This window comes from Abrus precatorius, unplaced genomic scaffold (assembly GCF_003935025.1).
Source record: "Abrus precatorius isolate BTA unplaced genomic scaffold, Abrus_2018 Scaffold153, whole genome shotgun sequence".
NCBI lineage: Eukaryota > Viridiplantae > Streptophyta > Magnoliopsida > Fabales > Fabaceae > Abrus > Abrus precatorius.
Window position 1 is genome coordinate 570,164 of NW_020874351.1, and position 18,856 is coordinate 589,019.

Below are 18,856 nucleotides of genomic sequence, written 5' to 3' on the forward strand. Positions count from 1 at the left end.
AAAGTTTTGTGTCAATCTCGTTACTCACCCAATAAAACAGAGGACATATGAGCTGTATTATAACTTTATAACATTAAACAAATAAAATTAATTTCAACGTCGTCGCAGATTTGTTTGGGACAAATGTATCTTCTTGAATCTTGAGAAGTTGATTTTTTAATTTAGAATAGTTCCAGTGGCAATTCATGTAGTTTACCTTCAAACGCAGTGGCGTTTTCAATATATCATTCATTTAAAACGCAATGCTTGCACATGAATTCTTGACAACAAGTGAAGTGCTCTCACATGAAAATGAAGCTTAAACTGCTATTAGTCCTATTCTTCGCAACCTCCCATGTCTCTTTGTCCATCACTGATGGTATATATTTACTCTTTTTTTTATATATTTAGATGCATGCATGTAAAATTACTCCTCTTGTTCTTTTGCACATTTCAAATTCTTCAATTATTATGAGAAAATCAAGCAATTCAATGCATTTCTCGAATAGGTTCAGAATTATGAATGTTTTTCCTAGGCATAAGAATTTTGAAGTCTTAACACAGACACCATATATATATATATATATATATATATATATAATCCGCAGCAAGGTTATGAAGAAGTTGATTCCTCCAATCTTAAATATAATATATACTTTGCTAAGTGGGTAGGTTTGTTAATTATACTTTCAGCTGAGCTTGGTGTTTGTGAGAGCTGAATTGCTACCAACTTTTTCGACGACTAAAACAAGTTTGTGATTATATGTTCAATAATTTCATTCTTGTTTTCAACAATCATTAATTTGCTTGTGATATTGAGATTGATATTTTCAAATTAATAAATAGTATATTACTGTAATATATTACGTAGGATTTGCAGTATTGCATGTGAGGAGACCATGTGAAATGCCAGTCATTTTGCTTTGGACGTAGTTACGTAGATGTTGCATTCTGAATCGGCAAAGCAAAATCCATCTCGTCATCTTTTAGGCATTATCTTATTGTTATTAATATTTATCTTAAATCATATTTTTACTATGACAAAATTGGCCTCTTCTTTTTGTGCTGGATCTCAAACAATTGCCCATTGTTAGTCATAGTCCAATTCCAGATACTTAATTTAGTTCTAGATTGTTAACTTGAGTAAACCCCATTTTTTTTTCACTTTAATTGTTAATTTTACAAAATGTGATTCATTTCAACCGATAATGTGTTGAAAATAAATTAAAGTAAAAACTTTTTAATAAAATCGAAGAATAAAGTAATTGATATTTATAATCTTGGGACTATTTTGTTATAGTAAAGAAACACAATCTTCTAAGAGCTAAAATCGTGAATTAATACAATTTTTTTTATACTTTAAAAACAATATTTTTTTCAGGTTTGTTGCCAAATGGAGACTTCGAGCTTGGGCCAAAACCATCAGAGTTGAAGGGGTCAGTAGTAACTGGGCACAATGCCATTCCCCATTGGAAAATTTCAGGAATCGTTGAATACATAAAAGCAGGGCAAAAACAGGGTGACATGTTGTTGGTTGTGCCTCAGGGTAACTATGCTATAAGGCTTGGCAATGAAGCTTCCATTAAGCAGAAGATTGAGCTTGTGAAGGGTATGTTCTATTCCTTAACTTTCAGTGCAGCTCGCACTTGTGCACAAGAGGAGAAACTCAACGTGTCTGTGGTACCAACCAATGAGAAGAGTGATTGGGGAGTGTTTCCCATTCAGACTATGTATGGTAGCAATGGTTTTGACTCTTATGCATGTGGGTTCCGAGCTGATTACCCTCAAGTGGAAATCGTGATCCATAACCCTGGCATGGAGGAGGATCCTGCATGTGGTCCACTTATTGACTCTGTTGCCTTGAAAGTTTTGTACTCACCCAAACGAACCAGAGGTAAATTCTCTCTTCCCTCCACTCTTGATATACACATTCATAAATAATTCTTACATGATCTTTTTTTTTAATAATTATTCTTTAGGTCTAGCTAACTAGAAAGAAAATTCCGTGGTAACATGTATATACATTTTACTTTTAAGCATTTAAAGGCGAGTGTTGGAGATTTATTGTTTCTTTTTTATTGCAATATTCATGTAGTTCCCACACAACTATGTTGACTAAAGTTGAAATATTGCAATGTGGGTACAGACAGTTTGTTGAAAAATGGAAACTTTGAAGAAGGGCCATATGTGCTCCCCAAGGAATCTTGGGGGGTTTTGATCCCACCCCACATTGAGGATGCTCATAGTCCTTTGCCAGGATGGATGGTTGAGTCTCTCAAGGCTGTAAAGTACATTGATTCTGATCACTTTGCTGTCCCTGAGGGACAAAGAGCCATTGAACTTGTTGCGGGAAAGGAGAGTGCCATTGCACAAATGGTCATAACAACAATAGGCAAGGTTTATGACCTTACTTTTGCCGTGGGTGATGCCAACAATTTATGTGCAGGTTCCATGGTGGTAGAAGCATTTGCCGGTAGAGACACTGTCCAAGTCCAATATCAGTCTAAGGGCAAAGGAGGGTTCATTAGAGGCAAGCTTCGATTCAAGGCTGTGTCAACACGCACACGTGTAAGGTTCTTAAGCACATTTTACACAATGAAGAATGATAACTCCGGTTCACTTTGTGGACCCGTAATAGACGATGTAAGATTGCTTAGTGTACGTTATCCTTAACGTGCTTGATCAAGTTGCATGGCTAGCTAGTTCAATCAGAAGTCAAAATGCATGTTGTTACCTTGATCATCCATTTAGTCGACCATATAAACTACACGTTTCAATCATGTAAGGAGAAAGAGTTGTTGACACTCTTTCAACAATGACACATCGGATTGAAAGGGATGAAAAGATTGAGAGGTGTGTGAATTATGCAGTGTTTTGAATATGAGGGTGAATTTTGTAGTAACAAATAATGATATTCACGCGTCGATGTGTTTTCCAATAAACTTAACTAATTAGAAGAAAGTTGCCATTTCAATTTAATTAATGAATACTTTTATCCATATGTATCTCAAAACAATGTAATGAAAAAAGTTGGCTACACGAATCAAGAGGCACTTTGCTTGAATGAAATCCAAATCTCCCTTGCGAAACCTTTGAATGTAATCATTTGATACTTGAAAATGATTGACAAATATTAATTAATACTAACCATCACTGCAGCAACTCACATGGTTGTTGCACAGATTCATCTTACACGAAAAGGCTTATAGTAAAATGGAACCACCCACTCACGAAAGAGACCCCAAAAAGACAATTGAAAAACAAACAAATCAGTCTATTTCAATAATGCACTTAAAGCATATTAAGAAGTGCATCCAAAGAAAAATAAATCTAGGAAATTATTTATGTCTCAGGGAAAAATTGTTTGACACACTTTTTTCAAGTGTGTATATATATTTTATTAAAGAGGAGATAAGTAAAAGATGTAGAGAAATTAAAGAAAAAGAAATATATGAGAATAAGAGAAATAATTAAATATGAACACATCATAATCGTTTATAGCACAAAATTTCTCCTTACATTTTCATCCATGAGAGAATAATGTATATTTTTTCTTTGGTAACCTAAATACAGTATTTCGGGAGCAGGAATCGTTTTATGCCACAGTTTATTATCTGTGGTTGAATGAAGCGTTAAGATGCCTTTTCATCAATATTGATAGCCAAAGCTAATAATAATAATAATTGGTTTGTAATTAGTGCTAAACATTTTTTCGTTTCATAATTTTTTTATAAAATTAATATACGATTTTGATAAATGTAATTATTGATAACGATGAACGGTAAATTAAAATGGTTGCTGGATTGATGATACTATACCCACTATTGGAAGTTTATTGGCGACAAGTTAAACAAGTTGGATTATTATTATTATTATAACACTTGTTGGATTCAAACACATCCAAACTAGTGTATAGTTTCAAATCTTTCTTTTGTTAAGTTTATAAAGGCATTGGGTAGTAAAAGAAATCATATGCTCCTATTTATTAAGTTCTCTTATAATTATGTGTACTTACAACATACAGAAACAAAGATAACTTCTAGATGTACATAGAGTTACAAAATAGGTTATAATTAAGTAAAACAATCCGTCTGAATAATAACAAGTAATAAATTTTCAAGATAACATGACAATTAAAAAAGAAAGTTATAATAATAAAAAATTATTAGTTACGCTTTTAGTGTCTAAATTTTAATGTACGTATGATTTTAGTTTCTTTAATTTTAATTACTTACATTTAATATCTTTAATTTTTCAAATGTTCAAATTCAGTTTTTCACTCTAAGATTAAAATGTTTATTATATTTTATACATTTTATTTTTTATACTTTTTTCATTTTTCTATTATATTTTTATTAATTATTGGATAAAATTTTAAAATAAAAAATAAATTAATATTTAAAAAATTAAAAAAATACTAAAAGGAGTAAAAACTAAAGACATTAAATTAAATTATTTTATTATAAACTTGAGAATTAATTGAATTCAGAGGGGGGGAACAGTAAGTGGCATATAAGACACAACGTGGCAATTTAGGGACCGTTACATTTCCCCCCCATCGGAACCACTTCTAAGATACGCCGATGGCGTAAACTAAATTTTCAGTGGACCCAGTTGCACTTGCCACAGCATAGTTGAACTAAGTACAACTCCCGGCGCACGTTAGAAAAGACCAACTCGAATCTGAAAATGTTAGTTAATCGCTCGAAGCAAAGGAGTTGGGTGGTTCCATGCGGTTGTCTCCTTATTGTGCCACTGGCAACAGCAATACCACTTTGATGGCATCCGGGTCGGGTTCTCTCTTGTGGTTCCGGAAGGGTCTTCGGATCCACGACAACCTGGCTCTCGATTTCGCTACCCGAGGGGCTTCTCATCTCTACCCTGTCTTCGTGATCGACCCGCATTACATGAAGCCCGACCCGCATGCTTTCTCTCCCGGGTCCTCTCGTGCGGGTCTCAACCGCATCACGTTCTTGCTGGAGAGCCTCCTTGACCTTGACCTCAACCTCAAAAACCTTGGCTCTCGACTTTTGATTCTTAAAGGTGACCCTGCTGAAGTTGTTATTCGGTGCTTGAAGGAGGTATGACAAGTTAACAACCATCAACATGACAACATCCCTATATTGTTCTATTCTATTTTGCCGAAAAGTTTGGAACTTTTTTGCAGATAGAGACAAAATTTAAGGTAGTCATTTCTGTTTGTTGCTTCAGTGGAATGTGAAGAAGCTGTGCTTTGAGTACGACACTGAACCTTATTATCAGGCTCTGGATATCAAAGTTAAGGTACTGTTTATGTTGTCAAAGGGTGTGTTGGTTTTGGTTAGTAGTTATTGTTAATGGGTATGCATCTGTTGACAGAACTTTGCACTTGCTGCTGGAATTGAGGTTTTCTCTCCTGTAAGCCACACACTCTTCGATCCCATGGATATTATAAAGAAGGTGAAATTGAAGCTTGAAGAAATTATTTCAATTTTTTATTCCTATGACATTCCTTGTTGTTTTTGTTCTGATTATATTAACTTGTGATCACTTGTCTATGTTTTTGTGCCAATGCCAAAATAGAATGGAGGGAAGCCACCTCTTAGTTATCAATCTTTTGTCAAGCTTGCTGGGGACCCGCCATCCCCTCTCTCAACCGTGCACTCTTCACTTCCTCCACTTGGCCATCTTGGAAGTTGTCAAATTTCTGAAGTTCCAACAATCAGAGATCTTGGATATGGAGATGATGAACAGGTGTGCATGTTATATATTTCAGATTATATGTCTTCATGAGTACCTAATGAGAGAAGTTGTTATGTTCAGGATGAGTTCTCTCCTTTCAAAGGTGGTGAATCAGAAGCGTTGAAGAGGTTGGCTGAATGCATGAAAGACAAGGTGCTTTGTAAACTCTAGCGTTTGAAAATATAAACTGTAAGCTCCATGCTGCAATGCCAATTCATCGGTATTCTCATATGAAATCGATGTTTCTTGCTGAAAGATCAATTGCATGCAATTGGGAATGTAACATAATTTGGTAGCATGCCTTATTTTCTTATTTTTGTGATCTTAGAAGTGGGTGGCAAACTTTGAGAAACCCAAGGGCAATCCATCTGCATTTCTTAAGCCAGCAACAACTGTTTTATCACCTTACCTGAAAGTAAGTCAAAACCTGTTACAGTTGAGTTTGTTTAATATGTCCATTTTGTTTGATTGCACTATTAACCACACATGAATCTTGGTATCTGTTCTATATATTTTATTTTTGCTAACCTCCTTGGCAGTTTGGTTGTCTCTCTGCTAGATATTTCTACCAGTGCATTCAAGATGTATATAAAAGTCTGCCAAAGCATACATCACCACCTGTTTCTCTTATCGGACAGGTCCTGCTATCTCCTGAAGTTAGTGCTGTATTTTCTCGAATTTTTTTTTAGGAAACTGAAGTTATGGCCTTGTTGACTGGTGCAGCTGTTGTGGCGAGACTTCTTTTACACGGCAGCTTTTGGGACTCCAAATTTTGATAGAATGAAAGGCAATAGGATATGCAAGCAGGTGTGATAACAGTCAACATAAATCTTGTCGAAACATTTACATAGATCACTCATGACGATATTGTGTGAATGGAATAAGGCTTGTTTGTTGTTGAATCTTTGACTATCAGTATGAGGTTGATGTTGTCAGAGATTAATACTGATTTATGAAAGTAAATGTGACACCCGCCTAATTATAATTAATGTTATTTAAAATATATATTATAGATTCCTTGGAAGGATGATGATAAACTGCTAGAGGCTTGGAGGGAGGCTAGGACAGGATTTCCTTGGATTGATGCTATCATGATCCAGGTTTGGGTTTTAACATCCTTTTCCAAATGAGACAATGGGCAATATTTGTATTATTTTGAATTTGCATGCCTAAAAACTAGTCTCTTGTGATACATTTTATTATCAGCCTTCTCACTTAGGAAGTGCATTTGAAATAATCATTTCATGTTGTAGCTACGGCAATGGGGTTGGATGCATCATCTAGCACGACATTCTGTTGCGTGTTTTCTAACGCGTGGTGATCTGGTATATGATTTCAATACTTGAAGCATGCCAATGCCAAATTAATTATACTATAACATTGTTGTTCTATGCTAATGTTATTTGTTTTTACTGAGTCGCTGACAGTTTGTTCACTGGGAAAAAGGACGTGATGTCTTTGAGAGGCTTTTGATTGATTCAGATTGGGCAATTAATAATGGAAATTGGATGTGGCTCTCATGTTCATCTTTCTTTTATCAGGTATGAAGTATACTGCATCAGTTAGTTCTTAATTTTCAGTGTAAAGTGACTAAAATTTTCTGCTTCAGAGGTTGAATCCTGAATTTTGCATGGACCCTTATCTCATGTATTTTCTATCATGGTCAGTATAATCGTATCTATTCTCCTACCACTTTTGGTAAGAAGTATGACCCTAATGGAGACTATATTAGGCATTTTCTCCCACTCTTAAAAGGTATGTTTAAGTTCCCTCATCAATCATGTTCTATCAGCTAGTCAATTTCGTATTTTAAGATGTTAGAACCTAGAAATCAATATCTGTGAGCAGATATGCCTAGGGAGTACATTTATGAACCATGGACTGCACCTCTAAGCATTCAGACAAAAGCAAATTGTATAATTGGCAAAGACTACCCAAAGCCTAGTAAGTTCTGTCGTTCAGGGTGCAATTGTTATATACAAATTAACATATATTGTATGAATATATGCATGTTAATAGCCAGAAAGGCAAAAGCACATGGCTTGAATAAGCTTTTACAATATTTTTTCTGATAAAGTCCATGCTATACTTGCCTATTCTCTTTCAGTTGTTTCTCATGATTCTGCAAGTAAAGAGTGCAGAAGGAAAATGGGTGAGGCATATGCATTGAATAAAGAATTGAATGGCTTGGTTAGTGAAGAAGATCTGAAAAAGTTGAGAAGGAAATTAGATGAAGGGGAAGAGCAACAGGGTAAAGCTAAAAGATCTAGGCAACTGCTGATTGGCTGAGCCAAAATTTTACTACTTTTAAAAACTGTTTTGCTTTGAGTTGCAGTTTATGCATGCTTGAATATTAATTTTCAGTATCATTAGATTTTGCATCACACCTGTATGTAATGTATGACATAGACATAGATGCCAAATTCTCAATGAATTGCATACATAAAATAGACAGAGATGCTAAATTGGGAACAATTTATAATTATTATTTCACATTATATTGCATACGTACATACATATTATAATTTAATTGTATTGCATTATATACAATTTTTTTTTCATTATCAATAATCGTATATTATTATATCATTGAAAATTATTACTTTTGTGATAATGATTTTAAAAATAATATAAAATATTATTTAATTAATTGATAGTGTAAAATTTTTATATTGGCAATATGTTAAAATAAATTTATGATGAAAAAATATATCCGATAAAATATGTCCTTGAGCTATAGTGGTCTAAAATATAAATAAATTTTAACTAATTTCACACTATTTAATAAAATTATCTCTAAAATATGCTTATTTAATTCAAATCTTACTTTAAGTGACTTTATTTATTTTTAAGACATTAATTAATAATTTTATATAACTTTCAAAATGAAAAGAGAAATCTCTTTGAAACTAGTTGTCGGAATTTAATTTTCTTTCATTAAGATGTTAAATGACTTCTTAATTTTTAACATTTAGGATATGAATTTAAACCTTTAACTAATGATATTTACCTTTGATAAATCTTTCTCAAATAATCTAGAAGTTAGAGAATGTAGTTTATTTTTAAAAAATATTAAATAAGATTAATTATTATTTTTAATTAGCGTAATTTAATTATGTATTTATATTTAAAACGTGAAGGAGTATATATCATAGTCCAAAGTCAAATAAATCGGTCCAGTTGGGACTGCATTTGAATATTCATATGTACACGTAAAAGATAATTACATACCAAAAAAAATGTCCAAGATATTTATCAAACCCATACCAATGTGTTTTTATCAAATCAATATTTGTTTTAAATTTATATAAACTATAATATATTATTTCTAATAAGAAAAAACGTATATACCAAATTAAAAGGGCGTGCACATACGACAATTACATATAAGTATGAATTGAAATAAATTTGATATGTAATGCATGTTGGATGTTTCACTTTGTGATTACAGTGAACCATTGAAATATTATGTGAATTGTGAGTTCAACAATTTAACAATCTTTCTAATTTCAGAAACATTAGTTACGCAATGGTTCATAGAAGGTACATGTAACCTGAAATGACAAATCTAAGTTATTTGATTCCTTTATTTTGAGAGTGGTGATAATATAAAATTGAAATTTTATTAATGTACTTTGTATGCAGTAATATATCAACCATTTATTGATTTAATTGATCCATTTTTTTTGTTAATTATTTTTGAATTTTGAGTGAAGAGACCTTTCTTACAATTTTTTTTTTGTATTTGCCTGTTCATAAGTTTATAGAATAAAAATATTAAATAAACTTACTAGATTTTTAATTTTTTTAACTAGGCATCAAATGATTTTTCTTTTTTTTTTTTATATCGTTATATCTCACTTAATTATACTTTTAGCCCTATATTTTAATTTATATGTAATTTTAGTCTCATTAATTTTAAGTATATAAATTTAAGTTTCTTACTTTAAATTTTTATTTAATAATTAATAGAAATGTAATAAAGACCATCTATCTCTCTCTATATATAAAAAATATAATATAGTATAATATCATTGGAAATTAAAGTTTAAGGAAAAAAAATATATGGACAAAAACACTAAAATTTAAAATACAATGAAGTTAATTTTGATTGTGTCCATCAACACACAACAAAAATGGACAAGAAGTGAGTGGCACGTGCTTGGTATCTCTCACGTGGGAAAGTCAATCCGCTGGTCGGTCCCATCTTGGGTTCACCACTGTGTTTGGCTCTGGCAATTGGCAAAGTGAGAATTACAATTTGGGAATCGACGAAGTGAAAGGGAAAGAAGAGGCGTGACCTGAGATCAAACTGAAACAGTGACACCATGTGGCGGAGGCTTCTCTCTTCTCACCTCAAAACCCTAACTGTCGCTGCTTCGTCTTCTTCCACTTCCCGATCTGCTTCCGCCGCCGCCAGATTCGCCGTTCTTCCTCGCTTCTCCCGCTACCTCTCAACCCAATCCGGTACTCTTTCCTTATGCATCTTCCGTTTCTTATTGTCTGATTCACTCATGTTGCTTCTTCTTCTTCTCACAGAGGACTCTACTTCCATCAAAAAGAAGGTTGAGGATGTAATGCCTATCGCTACTGGCCACGAGCGCGAGGAGCTTCAGGCTGAGCTTGAGGTCTCTCTCTCTCTCTCTTTTATATTGAGTGCCAAATGTGCTTCACTTATATTTTTCCGTGTCCTATTTTTAGGGTAAAAACGGGATTTCTTCATTAATGAGTTTTTCTGTGCTTCACTAATACTTTTTTGTTCTCTCACGCACGAAAATAATGTATATATGATCAAAATGCTGAAGAAAGTGCCATTCGACTAAAGTGTTGTTTTCTATATGCAATTTAAACAAAACCAAGCGTTTGCTGCTGTAGAGTTGGTGCTTTCCGCATTTGAAGGGTGATTCTCATTTTGTGTTATTGTTATTCTTTTGGTTAGGGAAGGGATATTCTTGAAATAAACCACCCCGTAGGTCCCTTCGGCACAAAGGTCAGTGTTATTTGCTTGTCTCAATTATATTTACTATAAATGCCTAGTTTTTGTTTTGTAAGAAGAAAACTGTAAGAATTGCATAGCATAGTAGGAAATCGTTCTTTCATTGTATTTTGGCTGAATGAGTGGTGTTCTCTATTTCATTCTTCATTGCATCTTCTGTTCTGGATTTATGCATGTACGGCAAGTTCTTATTTGGAAAGTGTTGAAAACTTCTAAGTTCTAATTCATTATTCCGTGTTATTTTCACTGGCGTACGCAGTACCTTTGACTCTCTCTGCATAAGTAGAGCAAGCTTTGTTGTAACTGTTGAATCTTGGTAGTTACTTATTGGAAAATGTTTTGGAATTTGGATGTTGGTATGACCGAAACTTTTTGCATGACAGAGCATAAAAGTCTTGATTATGAAAGACAGAAGGAGTATTTCTGCTACTTCTAGGGTAGATTACATGGTTTAAGCCTATGGTTCTCATTGTCATAAACCATTGGGTCAGTAGATGATACTCAATGGGTTTAATAAGATTTCTTTGATATTGTTTGAATACAACCACTTCAGACTAAGTGCAAGATATAAAAAAGAAAGGATTTCCAGTACATCTAGCTCCCCTCAGTCACACGATATCTGATGCTATGTTGCGCACAAAGTAGTTACGTATTCTCTCTCTGAGATAGCTGAAAGGATCGCACAAGACATAATATACAAGCACTTAAAGACGGCTTAAGAACTCAGAATTGTTGCAAGGATAAATCAATAGTATTAACTTCTCATAAATGTGGAGATCTGGTATATTTATAATTCAAAGTCTTCAAGATAGCTGTGTCGTTCTTATTTAGAGGTGGAATATGGAAGACTCGAAAAATATCTATTTCTTCAATTGTATTCGTTGGAGAAACTAGAACAGTTTGACAAGTAATTAATGCCATAATTGTTGAAATCGTACTCTTGCGATACAAAACTGTTTTCAAGACAATCTGCAAAATATCTGTCGCTTCGGAATAACTTTTCTGCTTGACTTTTCTCTGTCTATGCAAGTTAACAGTTTGCACCAGTCAAAAGTTATCCTTTTCTTTTGCCAAAATGGTTAATGACAGACTCCTATCACTGAGCAACTTGGACATGCAGAACTATGACCATGCTAGCTTAAAAGCTTTAGCTAGAAGAAATGAATCAGACTTGATCAATTTCTTAAACAAAACATTCTGTCAGAGTTAACGTCTGATGAGCTTAGTCTCTTCTTGGTCTTTAGACATCTTGAGGTCTTCAGGTCTTTTAGACTTGATAGATATAGTCTAGTTGTCTTAAGCACACTCAACGAATCATCAGCTTTGTTCACTCATCATCACAATCAAATATATGTTTGGATCCATAAAAGACCCAGGATAGTGAGACTCCAGACATCTTTAGACTCTATTTATTGATATCCAAAAATATTAATAATGGCAACCAAAATATTTTGAAACTATAAGGTCCTAACCCTAAGGGGTGGGCTTAGGTCCAGGTCAACCCATGGACCTGAACTGACAGTACGTCTTAAAATCTGCTCAGTTCATGCTATTGGATTAGGTTGGGTACAATGGTGTCGGCCCAATGACATCCGGTTTGTGTGTCAAGACTAGGGATTTCAAACCCGTTTGACCCAATCTCAACCCCCCACATTTTATATGTGTGTGTTTGAATTAAACGTTTAATAAAAGTACCTTCTTTCTCTTGCAACCCAATGACTCACCCCGAACTTCCTTAGACCTAATTAGGTTGGTTTGGTTTAGATTGAACGGAAAATTCACCAAAAATTGACCCATCTCAACCTCATTTAATTGATGGGCTCTTATCTAACAGTATCTATGATTGTCTAAGCCTTTCTTATCCTATACCCAACCATAGTGGCTTACTTAAGCTTCCTAATATTTCCCTTTTCATTTTTTTTTACTGAAAGAGATATCTGCCTATCTAAGTATATTTGTTTCTTTCTCTCCTTTTGTATAGTTCATTCAGATTTACATTGCCATAATATTAATAGATAATGACTTTACATATGTTTCATCTATACTTTTATTGTTTGTTTTGGTTCATAGGAAGCACCTGCTATTGTTAAATCTTACTATGATAAAAGGATTGTCGGATGCCCAGGAGGTGAAGGCGGTGAGTATCAGAGTATTCTTTGTTTTTCATAACTTATCCTTGCATGTGAACTTCTTCCCAAGGTGATGAAAAATGCTAGAATTTTGGTTAAGTTGTTGAGGAGGTGAACTGTTTTGATTGCAGAGGATGAGCACGATGTTGTCTGGTTCTGGCTGGAGAAAGGCAAGCCTCACGAATGTCCAGTGTGTGCACAGTATTTTGTGGTAAGTTCATAATGACATTTAGTATATCTTTTACTGTTGCAAAGTTTTTTTTTTTTTTTTTTTGGTTGGCAAGTTGAGAAACATTTGGTATTGAGTAAAATATGTTTTTAATCCCCGTAAATATGGTTAAATTTGGTTTTAGTTCTTTAAATTTTTTATTGATTTGGTTCTTATAAATATGGTTAAATTTTTTTAGTCCCTATCTTCACTTACCAATGACATAATGTGTATTTTGACATGTAACGTCACATGCTACGATCAAATAGTTGCTGACGTGACATGTCTAGATGTATGTGACATCACTGCTAAGTATTGACAACTGACAAGGACCATTTTAAGAAGTTTTAAAATTTATGCAGAGTGAAACCAATTTTAGCCTTATTTATAGGGACTAGAAAAACATATTTAAATCTTGAGGATATCTTTTGTTGTTACTTTAGATAGGTGTAGAGTTGAATCCCAAGATATGTTAGTATTTAGAGTGAATTACGTACTTGTGTGCTTCACCTGTTCACAGTGATTGTCAAGCACCGTTGCTTAGTGATTGTTAATGGCTACACGGACTGAGGCTGCTTGTTTAAAATATGCTTTGAGTGGTTTTTAGTTCCTTTAACTTCAATTATTTCCACAATCTGAATGCCTGTGACTTTTCTGAAGTATGATTATCTGGTGCTGCATGATATTGGGGGGTTTTTGGCTTATTGCTGTGAAATAATTCTCATTTTAGCCAGAACTTAGAAGACATGCTAAATTAGTTAATGCAGAGGTGAGATGATTTCAACCTTTACAATTTAATATTTTCATTGTTTGGCTGCTATTATCATCTAGAGCCAACTTGGTTTAAAGGCATGTTTGGGTAAACAGTTTAAGGTCTCATTCAACGAGGGCATATCATATGAGAACTTATGTCGGAAGCACTTAATTTAATAAGCTTATTTTTATAAGCTTCACTGTTAAGCTTATTGAAATGAGGTGAAAAGAACTTATAGAAAGGTCATCAGTCACTTGCATAAGCTTAACCAAGCACCTTAGTTTTTCTGCTTAACCGCTTCCACTTGTACTAAGATAAGTGCAAACTAATTCAATAGGCCTCCTAAGTTCTCTGGTGCACCTGCTTCCGAAAGCGAATGACTATCAAATAACAAAACATATTGTTAGAATCAAAATTTTATTAGCTCGTGGTCATTTTGAACAAACCAATTTAGTTCTCGCATTATCAACTTAATCCAACAGAATAGTTCAAAATTTTACCAGAATTTTACTTTTGTTTTCTTCTGCCAATGTCATCAATATGCTTTACTGAATGTTAGTTGATGGTTGGTTCAGAAACACCGTATAATGTATGTCTACATGAAAAGTACTAAGCCGATTTTTATTATGGCTGCAAGGGAATTGGGGGAGAATATAACCCAAGTAATGCAGCGCATAGGTTTCTTTAAACTGAGTCCAAATTTTGAGAACAAATTTCGATCAAATTCTTGTCAGCTATTTGGAACATTGATGGACGTTAATCAAATGACTGTTTACAAATTGACGCTAATTATTCTATCCTTTTTTTCCCAAACAGCTTGAAGTGGTAGGACCTGGTGGACCACCTGATGGACATGGCGATGATGATCATCATTGATTGCATACTTCAATTTTCCTTCTGGAATAAATTCTGGAAAGATGAAGAGACATTGTCTAGCATACACTCTGGCCTTTCAAAATCCTGTGGCCTATGTTTGGTTTTGATTTGTCTATACCTTGTGATGTCGCAACTTTTGAGATAGAAAGTTTCTGTGATTACGCAGGATGCTCATTTGCTTGAGCTATCAATTCTGTTAGATTATGTTTTGTGCGTTGCAAAATAATTGATAGAACTTGATGATTCTTTAACTCGGTTTGAATTTCTGGAACGTTAAGCGATTTTAAGCACCTAAACAACGAAAGGAATTATGTTTTGGAGGGTTGCAAGGGAGGGAGGGGCAAAGAAATGAATGGCTAAAAATGTGTTCATAATTATTTGAAAGGAATGAGTGTAATGGCCACGAGGGTTCTCTCGCCACCCTAAACCACACAGTTTTTCCACCTTTTTATTTCGTTCTATTATGTCTCACTTCACTTTATTTTTTTCACGTTTAAAACACCTAAAATATCTTAAACGAATCATCTTGTTGAAGAATCTTTTGCTGATGAAAGGAATCTTGACCAAAAAACAAAAGAATCTTTTGCAGATGAAAAGCCACGTGAAATGTTTGGTTATTTCAACCATGTGGAACGTTCGTCTGGCTGTGCAAAAATTAGCTTTAGAAATTGATGTTTGATGATGAATTCGTAGACTGGAATTAGTATGGAGCAAATGAAAAATGTGACTAGTAATTTGATTACACTACCATTGATGTATGATTTTGAATCCCTTTGAAAATATTTACAAGTTGATAACTACAACCAGTTGGTATGCCATATAATTATAAAAAAGAATTGGCATGCCTTATTAATAAATCTAAGCTGCTTTTGAAGAACAATCATGTCAAGATTAAAGCGTAATTTATGTCCCCAAAATTAAAATGCAGGACTTAAGAATTTATCATTCCAAATCCATATATATGTAGCTTGGGTCCGACCGTGGCAAGGGAATCATTTGACTTCGCTGTAGAAAACTAATCTTCATTCTTGAAACGATGGAGTTCTTTTAGTACAAAAATACAAAATGTTTGTGATGGGAGTATCGGAGCTGTTTATTGCATCCCAATATGTAGAAATGAGAGCATAGTCATTAGTGACCATACATTTTTCCTGTTTTTATTTCATTAAAAAGTATAGCGCAAAGGCTAAATGGAAAGGAGCAAAATATACGAAAGAAAAAGTAACCATTGAAAAATAACGAAATGACAACTATATATTCTTAATTCTTGGGAAGATTTATCCCAAATGCTTTTAGCCGTTTCTGCACCCTTAAAAATGTAATATTTGCATACTGAAGTAATGGAACCTAAATCAAGTAATTGGCATCTGAACAGAATAGATTCAAAGTCTCACACATAACCTCATACTAATAATGATAAAAGACATCCTTCACTTTCCCTTCAAATTGAAGTTACAAGGAGCTACATATAGATTGAAGGAAAATTTGGGAACAGCTCTACCAACAACTATTATAGTATTGTTCCTTCTAGGTGAATCATGTTTTCTTCCATGATGTTTTACTTTACACATCATATCATCTTATATCATAATATAAATGTATGCATTTGTGTGTGTAATAATAATAATAATAATAATATTTTTTTTTTACAATGAAATATTCTATTATTATTCATTAATATAAACTAAATATAATTATCTCAAGACTTAAAGTTTGAATTTTATGTATGAATAAAATTTTTATCAGAAGATTTTTTTTTTCATAAAAGATAGTTATGGTTTAACAAAACAATTACACACCCATACATGCGTGTAACTTTATTATTTTGATGAATAAATTTATTATTATTTGGATAAATTAAAATACATGACATGGAATAATCCAGTTATCAAGGCAGATAAATATAATTTATATTAACTTTATACATAACTAAAATATATTATTACAGTATAATTAAAGTTTAACTTCGTTGCTTTGAGACAATTAATTTTAAAATATATTGAAACTAGAAAATAATATATCATAAATAATGGTTTTAAATTTATATGTTAAAATTAAAAATAAGTTATTTTATGTATTAAAATATTTTTCTCATGACACCAAATCACAAGATTCTCTAAAAATCTAAAACTTTACTAAACTAATGTTTTTGAAGAATTAAAAGAGTGAAAATTTCATTTGAAGGAATAATACGATAACACATGTAACTTTTTTATACATATAAATGTCTCGTCACAAAAATAATGAAATTTATCCTTTTTTTTTAATAAAAATTTCATGTTAACTTTATTTCACTTTTTAAGATTCATAAGATGTATTCTAAAATTTACTTAATGATGAATTCGCATCCACTCTACCACATCAATTGATTCGATATATAGTTGAAACTCGATTAACTAACATGGCAGCAAAATCACATCAGAGTGTGGACCAAGAAAAAAAGAGTGTTATTTTGGGTAATTTTATGGAGAGTTTTTATCCACACACCCTCTTGAAGGGTATCTGACATACCATTTCAAACTATATTCATCATATATAAATATGTAAAATATTTTCAATACAACTCTATATAGATTTATACGTAAATTCAAGCGGGCCTTTGTAAAAAACAACAAATTTGTTAAAAGAAAAAGAAAAGAAAAGATAGGTATGAGTGAATCGAGAAGAATCATTTTTCTGATCGTGCCTTCAACATCATTTCCATCAAATTACATAAAGTTCGTTTTGTCCTAACAAAGATAGAGTAATTTATTTTATCCTCATCGGATAATTAATGTATACTATACTAGTTGTGAGTGACAGAAAGTGAAGCTATAAACAGAATTGTTATGGTTCACAAATGTCTAGTCAATAGATGAGCACCAGCTTCGTAACCTACATGAAAGTAATCCAATTAATACCACAAACGTAACGTGCAAGTTTATAAAAACAAATCCATAAATTGTGTTCGTTCCCAAGTAGAGGGAAGTTTTCAATTTTTGTTCATCAGAAGGAATATATTTGCTGGTGTGCATGCCAGCTTAATGCAAATGAGAGCTCTAAAATATTTGAAAATGGTCATACTCCAGTTGCACTAATTTTATATTTTCTTAGTTTGCTTTCCTTTTTAATTAGGTACTCTATTAATGTTCCTTGATGTAAAGCTTTAACTATTGGTGCTGCCAAATCACCAAAATTCAACAAAATTACCCTTACCTGTAGTAATGAGAAGGTGGTGTCCACAACATCTCTTTCTTTTTCTTTTTCTTCTTTTCTCTTTTTTGAAGGTCGATGAATATAGAGCGTTTTTAAGTTTAAAGGATTTATAATTGATTTTTACTTATGGTTTATAATTATTGTTATTTTTCTTAATGTTGTCCTTCCCTGTATTGAGTATGTATATGAGGCTAGGGAGGAGTTAGGGGCCAAAGGTTGGTCTAACTTCTTATATTAGAAAAAACGCATTATTTTGTTGACCTTAGAAGACATTAGATGCTGAACCATTTGTTGGCCATCAAAGTAGAATCTGCCATGTAAGTGGGACTCACTTATTTGTGGTTTAAGTCAATCAGTTTAATATTAACATTGCTGTTTGTGCTAGCAGTGTCTTCTATGCAATAAACAAGCATATCTTTTATGTTATATATATACAACAAAGAGAGAACCAAGAGAAAAATATAAACAAAATAGTTAATGTGGTAGAGAGAAAAACAAAAATATAATGTTATAAAAATTGTTATTAAGAAGATCTTGTATTAATGATATAATTCACATGAAAATCTTCTCCTCTGTGTACTAAAAAATATTTTCAATCTGAAATTTCCATTTTTTAACCTTTCGAATCATTTTTTAAAAATGATTTCAATATTAAGAAACTATTAATTATATATTTTTTTGTTATCTTCTAAAATGAAGGTAAAAAAAAAAAAACAGAAGTAATCTTTAAACGAGATTTATCTTTCTTCAAGTGAGTCCTTGGTTTTTGACAGCATTAAATTTGAAAGATTTTAATATATCAATAGTGATTTTTTTTTCCACATCATATCATGAGATATGAAATGAATATGAGAAAGAAGGAGATAAAAAAAAAAAAGAGAAAAATGAATATAGAAAATCAGAGTTTTTAACTCATGAATAATACTATACTTTTACTTTTATCTTATTTTTTACCCTTATATTTTACACTTACTCTTTAATGAAACAAATTTTGATCT

The 18,856-nt window shown here is 32.6% G+C and overlaps 3 protein-coding genes across 7 annotated transcripts; all 3 read left to right on the forward strand.

The window, feature by feature from the left end:
• Window positions 1-291: 291 nt before the first annotated feature.
• On the forward strand, window positions 292-2,652 carry LOC113857262. The gene is made up of 3 exons (XM_027489062.1): window positions 292-358; window positions 1,361-1,873; window positions 2,126-2,652. Exons 1-3 carry the CDS (start codon window positions 292-294, stop codon window positions 2,650-2,652), a joined length of 1,107 nt encoding a protein of 368 aa, XP_027344863.1.
• A 1,976-nt stretch (window positions 2,653-4,628) lies between these two features.
• On the forward strand, window positions 4,629-8,203 carry LOC113857070 ((6-4)DNA photolyase). 4 transcript variants are annotated; one of them, XM_027488765.1, is made up of 14 exons: window positions 4,634-5,060; window positions 5,191-5,262; window positions 5,338-5,418; window positions 5,542-5,712; window positions 5,782-5,853; window positions 6,029-6,115; window positions 6,240-6,338; window positions 6,424-6,507; window positions 6,714-6,800; window positions 6,954-7,025; window positions 7,128-7,241; window positions 7,368-7,455; window positions 7,549-7,644; window positions 7,808-8,203. In XM_027488765.1, the coding sequence occupies exons 1-14, from the start codon at window positions 4,710-4,712 to the stop codon at window positions 7,987-7,989; spliced, it is 1,656 nt and encodes a 551-aa protein (XP_027344566.1). In that variant the 5' UTR covers window positions 4,634-4,709; the 3' UTR covers window positions 7,990-8,203. The 4 variants fall into 4 exon arrangements, with proteins under 4 accessions (XP_027344570.1, XP_027344569.1, XP_027344566.1 ...); XM_027488768.1 differs by lacking the exon at window positions 7,549-7,644 and having other exon boundaries at window positions 4,630-5,060; window positions 7,808-8,196; XM_027488767.1 differs by lacking the exon at window positions 5,191-5,262 and having other exon boundaries at window positions 7,808-8,170.
• Window positions 8,204-9,936: 1,733 nt separating this feature from the next.
• LOC113857117 (cytochrome c oxidase subunit 5b-2, mitochondrial-like) lies at window positions 9,937-14,930 on the forward strand. 2 transcript variants are annotated; one of them, XM_027488864.1, is made up of 6 exons: window positions 9,937-10,167; window positions 10,240-10,328; window positions 10,640-10,690; window positions 12,767-12,833; window positions 12,957-13,036; window positions 14,604-14,910. In XM_027488864.1, the coding sequence occupies exons 1-6, from the start codon at window positions 10,029-10,031 to the stop codon at window positions 14,661-14,663; spliced, it is 486 nt and encodes a 161-aa protein (XP_027344665.1). In that variant the 5' UTR covers window positions 9,937-10,028; the 3' UTR covers window positions 14,664-14,910. The 2 variants fall into 2 exon arrangements, with proteins under 2 accessions (XP_027344665.1, XP_027344664.1); XM_027488863.1 differs by having other exon boundaries at window positions 9,937-10,328; window positions 14,604-14,930.
• Window positions 14,931-18,856: the final 3,926 nt, after the last annotated feature.

Coding starts and splice junctions, on each gene's coding strand:
- LOC113857070 (XM_027488765.1), top strand. CDS start 4,710: ATGCGGTTGTCTCCTTATTGTGCCACTGGCAACAGCAATACCACTTTG. Junction 5,419..5,541: donor CCATGGATATTATAAAGAAG/GTGAAATTGAAG, acceptor ATGCCAAAATAG/AATGGAGGGAAGCCACCTCT. Junction 5,713..5,781: donor GATATGGAGATGATGAACAG/GTGTGCATGTTA, acceptor TGTTATGTTCAG/GATGAGTTCTCTCCTTTCAA.
- LOC113857262 (XM_027489062.1), top strand. CDS start 292: ATGAAGCTTAAACTGCTATTAGTCCTATTCTTCGCAACCTCCCATGTC. Junction 359..1,360: donor CTCTTTGTCCATCACTGATG/GTATATATTTAC, acceptor TATTTTTTTCAG/GTTTGTTGCCAAATGGAGAC. Junction 1,874..2,125: donor CTCACCCAAACGAACCAGAG/GTAAATTCTCTC, acceptor ATGTGGGTACAG/ACAGTTTGTTGAAAAATGGA.
- LOC113857117 (XM_027488863.1), top strand. CDS start 10,029: ATGTGGCGGAGGCTTCTCTCTTCTCACCTCAAAACCCTAACTGTCGCT. Junction 10,691..12,766: donor TAGGTCCCTTCGGCACAAAG/GTCAGTGTTATT, acceptor TTTGGTTCATAG/GAAGCACCTGCTATTGTTAA. Junction 12,834..12,956: donor ATGCCCAGGAGGTGAAGGCG/GTGAGTATCAGA, acceptor TTTTGATTGCAG/AGGATGAGCACGATGTTGTC.